This window comes from Phaethon lepturus, unplaced genomic scaffold (assembly GCF_000687285.1).
Source record: "Phaethon lepturus isolate BGI_N335 unplaced genomic scaffold, ASM68728v1 Scaffold58042, whole genome shotgun sequence".
Taxonomy (NCBI): Eukaryota; Metazoa; Chordata; class Aves; order Phaethontiformes; family Phaethontidae; genus Phaethon; species Phaethon lepturus.
In genome coordinates, this window is record NW_010522331.1 from 24282 (window position 1) to 30281 (window position 6000).

Below are 6000 nucleotides of genomic sequence, written 5' to 3' on the forward strand. Positions count from 1 at the left end.
CCTGGCGTTGCTGGTTTCTTTCAATAAGAGTGGAAGATAATACAGGAAATCTGGCCAGGGGTGCTAGATACCTGCATGCTGCAGGACATCATAGGAGCGATGGAAGTGCTGTTTTCATTCACTCTATTTCATAATCTAGATTCCACGCTTGTTACGTTACAGTCACCCATAAAAATAGCCAAATGAAAAAGCATCATCTTTCTTTGCTTTCATTTGGATAGTTTTTATATCTCAGGGGGCTCTGAGTCGGCCAGCAAACATGGGTCTCCAGGCTTGTTTACTTTAACTGCGAACTCAGTGCCAGCATTTGGTTCTTGTCCAGTCATTTAATCTTTGAAGCTTAAATAGCTATTTGTGTTAAGTTCCTTGAGAAAGACAAGCTTACTAGTGGACATAGCCTTGAATGGTACATCACTGCAGGCACTGGCGGATCCATGGGAATTCTGTAGGTTGAGCCTGCTGAGTTTCTACGCGGGGAGCAGTTGACCTGGTCTCTGGGAAAATGCTGCTGCTCAAAAATGGATCCCTTTTGGTTGGTTAACTTTAAAGTGATACGGCTAGACAATGTTACTCTTTTGTGAACTATTCAAATTATTTAAAAGACCTTTTACCGCAATAAAAAATACAATGTTTTATAGCATTTTAAGGGCTTGATTTTTCATTTACATATAGATGGGCGCATGAGATGTATAAAGCTTCAGAACTAATGCTTACACAAAGAAAGCACTGGTATTTTACAAGAAGCTTATTTACAAGTTTTGGAAACCTGTGGAATGATTCTCAGTTTTTAGGCTGAAGAAATCTAATTTTGCGATAAGATCCCTGCAAGCTGCTGATTTAAGTAGAGTTACATTTAATAACTCCAGCTCTGAATTTGGCCCTGGATCTAAGGAAGCCTTCAGTTAGTGAGATTTTGAGAGGTTAATCTGGGCTGCATTTGGAGTAGATGAAGTCTTTTGAAAATTCTGCCAAACTATTGATTGATTTTCTACGGATATTATCATTTTGCTACCATTGTTTATATCTTGTTTTACCTTGTTTGCTGCAATAAAAGCTATGTGAAAGGTTAAGTTTGCTTTTAAAAAGCCAGAGATTGCGATGAAAGATAGACGTCTATGTCCTAAAATGAAGAGGTTTCACTTGTCAATGTGAGAAACTTGTAGTTCATTTTGGATGAAATTTTTATTATATAGCCCTAACTTAATCAACTAATAATAGAACATCGGTGGAATCAGTTCTTTAATCAACAAGGTCTTTTGACTTCCATTGTAAAATATATTATGCTTTGAATATTGAATATGCAAATACTCTACCTCCCACTCGAGCTATTTTCAAGACCTTAAAAGTAGCTATAGAAGTGAAGAGAAGAATAGTTTGCTTTTCATCCTGGGCTAAACTGACAGAAAATCATTCAGATTTGATAGCTGTGTGTGGTCACGTATTAAGTAAGTTTAATCCTTTACATCATTCTTGACTACATTCCACTGGTCAAATGAAATATCTCTGGAACTACTCGATCAAGACAGATGACTGTGCTCCCCTTAAATTTTCCTCAGTTAGTTGGAGAGATTGTATTTATATTTTTATAATCTCTTGAAAATCACAGAAAACTTGGTATTGTCTAAGCAATTAAAAAAGTCTTTGATATTAACTAAGAGGATATACCTGAATTTGCTATGAAAAATAATTAATTCTGGTAATACTAAATACGTGTGCCAATAATATAACAAAGACAGTGCGACTGTAACAGAACTGCCTCCGCCATGCAGTGCTGTGGCTTAGGTGACCTTGTCTATCCTTGTCCTAGGTAGTACGCACAATGTAAAATGGTATTCCAAAGCCACACATAGTCCAATCTGCATAGAGCACATTGAGTAATTTGTGGGTTTGTTCTTTCACCAAAAACGTTTATAGCTTTTGGCTTTAAAAATAGTTCTGGAGCATAGCAAGAGAGAAGCAGCTTTGGCCTAGTTATTGCACAGGATGGCAGATGAACAGGGTTGATTTCATTTTGGGCGTTTTGCCCAGGACACTTTTTATAGAACATACAGTTACTCTGGGGGTTCTTAGGCTGTGGTCACATTGGTTTTTTCGATTTAGTCTTGAGAAGGGAGAGGCGTAAGTTTGCAAAAAGAAAAATTAATGTAAACTTCAAAATCGGAGTTCTTTTCTGTTTGAGTTTTAAACTTGTATCGGTGGTAGAGGGACTCCTGTTTTCTCCTTGGGGCTGCCAGTTTTATGCTCACCATGCACACGCTGAACCCCTCCTCATCAAAGAACATTCTGAAGCCTGTTCTTACATCTTACATCTTACGTCATTTACTCTAATAAATTTTATTTGCTTTCCATCTCTGGATCTGAATCCATTTTTGAGCCGTGACTGGCATTTGCCTCACAGCTCTCAGGTAAAATGTAAGAATAAGAGCTAAGCCTGTTTGACAGATGGAAAACATTAAGGCAAAGAAAAATATTACGTTTGCTTCAACACCGGATATTTCATGTGTGTTACAAATGGAGCACACACGGATTCAGATGCAAATTAGCTAAGGCTGTTGATCTGTAAGGGTATGTATTATTTTGCTTAGTCTTTAATGAAAATATAAATTCTCCATTACTTCAGATTTTGAGTGAAATATATATTGCATTTCTCTGCTTCTATGCAAGGACTCTGCTTTAATTTTCCTGTTTTTAAAAACTTGGCCAGTGATATCATTTAGGTCTGCAAGAGTCAAGGAAAGAGAACAACAAACGTTAACTATTGAGGAATAGCATTTGGAAAAAAGATTGTCTTTTCCCATGCCCTCTTCTCTTCCATATTTTCTGCACTTTCTTATCATGTTTCTTGGTCTGCAGAGCTCTTTGGGGCGACATGCTGCTGATCTGGTGCTCTGTTACGAGTGCAAATTACTGTTACAGTAACTTTTTTATTATCCATGATTCTCACAACATTTTACAAAGAGTAATTAGTTTTTCAACTGTCAAATGGTGGTGAGAACAACTGAATGATCTCAGTACCACAAATGAGTGAGCTGGGACAGAAAGCAAGAGAGTTGGTTTTCTTGATCTCAGTGAACAAATGCAGAGCTGAAAATAAATAGACCCTGGGAATCCTGAATTCCAGTCCTCTGTTCTAAACACTTAATCTTCAATATGCAGTCCAAATAGGATAATGACATTTTATGTAGCAACAGCCTGTGATAAAGCCCTTTTTTTTCCTTTAAGTTAAATGATATTTCTATCCTCTCTCTTTCCAGTTTAAACACTATGTTAATAAGCTCCGGAGCAAGAACACGTTTTATAAAAAGAAGCGACTGGAAATAGCAGAAATTACAGCTGAGTATGGTATCCTCCAGAGGACGGAAGAACTTCTAAAACAGCGCCACGAGGCTATTCAGCAGCAGTTGGTAATACACGCATTTACTGCTTCCACAGTCCATCACGCGTCCTTCCCTGACAACAGCTGTATAATATGATTGATGTTGGTTTGTTAGAGTCTAATGTATGTCATCTTCAGCTCTCCTGCTGTCCTTAGGGTACAAAATTTATTTTTGTCTGTTGGCTATGCTAAGCTGCTGTACTTCATGTTCAGCGCCTGTTTCTTACAGGCCTTCATGACTGTTCCGCAATTTCTTTTTAGACTGAGGGTCTTGACCCTGCTTTTTAAAGTCAATGGTAAGTCTTCACTAACTCCAGTTAGAGCAAGGCTGGATTCTTAAATTAGTTTTTGGTATCCACATACATAGTAAGTGCTTTGAAAATTTTCAACAGCAAGTAGGATTCAAGTTACTGCTGCAAAAGATATAGGAATAGTATTTTAAAAAAGGAGCAGGCAGGAAGGAAGGAAAATTCTAACCCCAGAATATTTAGAAGAAAATGCATTTAACAGTGAAAAATTGAGAACTGGATGAATGCTTGTTCTAAGTGAGAACAGCAGGAGAAAGATTTCTGCTATACATAACCGTAAGCAGTCAGGGAACATACACACATCCCAAATGCAGAGAGATTCCCTTTTTAGTTCACAAAAATCTACTGCTGTAGTATTTTCTTCTAATACCAGTATTTTTGTTATCAGAATATTTTGGGTTTATTTCTCTTGTATCTGTTTGTTATATGTACATATTTTGCATTTTTAAACATAAAAGTATTTGCCTTATTAAAAGAAAATTGAAAGTGTGAAAATACATGGGATAGACTTTGGAAAGATACTCACATAGATGCAGTGGATGATGTCATACTATTTCAATAGGGCGTTCATTGTTTAATGAGGATAACGGACTTGGAGTTCATGGATACGTGGCACTTTATAGAATGAACACTTTGCTTTTTAACAAATTGTGGCTGCGTAAATCAACACTTAGCTTTCAGATTTCAGAAAATACCCTCCTTACATACTTATATGAGGAAGCATTGCTAAAGACCATTATATCAACATGTAAGTAAATGTAAAGTTTATGTAATGTAAGACTGGAATTTGGTAAGATGGGATTAGTATTACTATAATGAATACAATACTTACTTAGTTTTGCTTGCAACTGCTTAAAAAATAATTAGCTACATCTTCGGATTAAGCATCTGGATTTTATACATTGAACTTCTTCAGAGGCTGTCCTAAAGCTCACTTTGCTTTTTGGAAACTTTCTGTTAATTCCTTTGGGCACTGGATGAGCAAATAGTGTATTTGCAGAAAGTTGTTATTATCCTACTGTACAGGCACTAGATAAAAAGTTAGTTGTTCTGGCAGCTAGGATATTAATCACTTTTAAAATAAATTGATTACAGCACGTACCTTTTCCGCTTTCTTACAAGATTTTGGCTCAGTGAAGGAATTTTCTGTGTAACTTGATTAATGGACTCACATTCAGCATTTATTTTTTGTGTCTGCAGCAAGCTATTGAAGACAAAAAAGGTATTTCTGGATATAGTTACACCCAGGAGGAGCTGGAAAGAGTATCTGCAGTAAAGAGTGAATTGGATGAAATGAAAGGCCGAACACTAGATAACATGTCTGAAATGGTGATTATTGTCTTACATTACTGTATTTCCTCAATTTGAATATCTGGTCCCTCAGCATATAAAACCACACTTAGTATTTTTGTTTGGGTTTTTAGTTTTCTTTTGATCTATGTTTATATATTAAAAAAACCTTTCAAACAGTGTACACCTGCAAAGGTAATCTTGAAAAAGTTTACTAAAGTGTGCATTTCTTTAATATATGAAGGAGAAATTTAGAATTAAAAAAAAAATAAATCCTACAAATAAACCCTATTTTCTTCCCCTTCAGAAACATTAGGGATATCGAGTCTTGTCATCTTTGTTTTTTTTTTTACTTTTTTGTGATTGCAGAAGTGGTTTCATATTTGTTATCACGTTATTTGAAAGAGATGAATGGTTTGAATCTTTAACAGAATCTCTTTCTGAAATGTTTGTAAATCACTGGAGTTAAGCATTTGTTAAAAAAATACTTAATATGCCTGAAGAGCTAAATATCTTGTCTTTTTCTCTATAGCCTAATTTTCAACTGCCCTTAGATCTGTTGTGTTTTAATTTAACTTCCCGCATAGCCGTAGACAAGACAGAACTTGAATTTCTAATTTGAAAATACTATAAAAGAGGAAAAAGCAAAATAACATTATTTGAAATCATTAGGGCACTTTAAAAATAAAGTGCTATGATTAAAACAGGATGACTCAAATAGAAAGCTGGATTGATTTGAATTTTCAGTATAAATATTTTAAAGTGACTCTGTTTTAGCATTTTCCAAACTTTATTTAACCTATGCGGGGTTTTTTGTTTGTTTTTTTAAGGATTTCTTCCTTTCCCTCAGTCCACCTCTATGCAACTCTCCCCTGCTTCTTAAGCTCTTCAGGTGCCTGGCACATAGGTTGTCTTCCGGACTTCTCTGTGATGTTCGCAGTTGAAACAATGGGAGGAGAATTTGTTTTATTTGTGGTAACGACCCCACTGCAACATGGGCATATATGTATGTTTTTTTATATATAT

The 6000-nt window shown here is 35.8% G+C and overlaps 1 protein-coding gene across 1 annotated transcript in view; it reads left to right on the forward strand.

Moving 5' to 3' along the window:
- Positions 1–5013, forward strand: part of IFT81 (intraflagellar transport 81) — a gene marked incomplete at its 3' end in the record, with an annotated part of 29292 nt that extends 24279 nt beyond the window's left edge. Inside the window, exons 11-12 of the mRNA XM_010281753.1 lie at positions 3255–3404; positions 4885–5013. Of these exons, the coding sequence (XP_010280055.1) occupies positions 3255–3404; positions 4885–5013 (279 nt within the window). The remainder of the gene's footprint in view (positions 1–3254; positions 3405–4884) is intronic.
- Between the last annotated feature and the right edge of the window lie 987 nt (positions 5014–6000).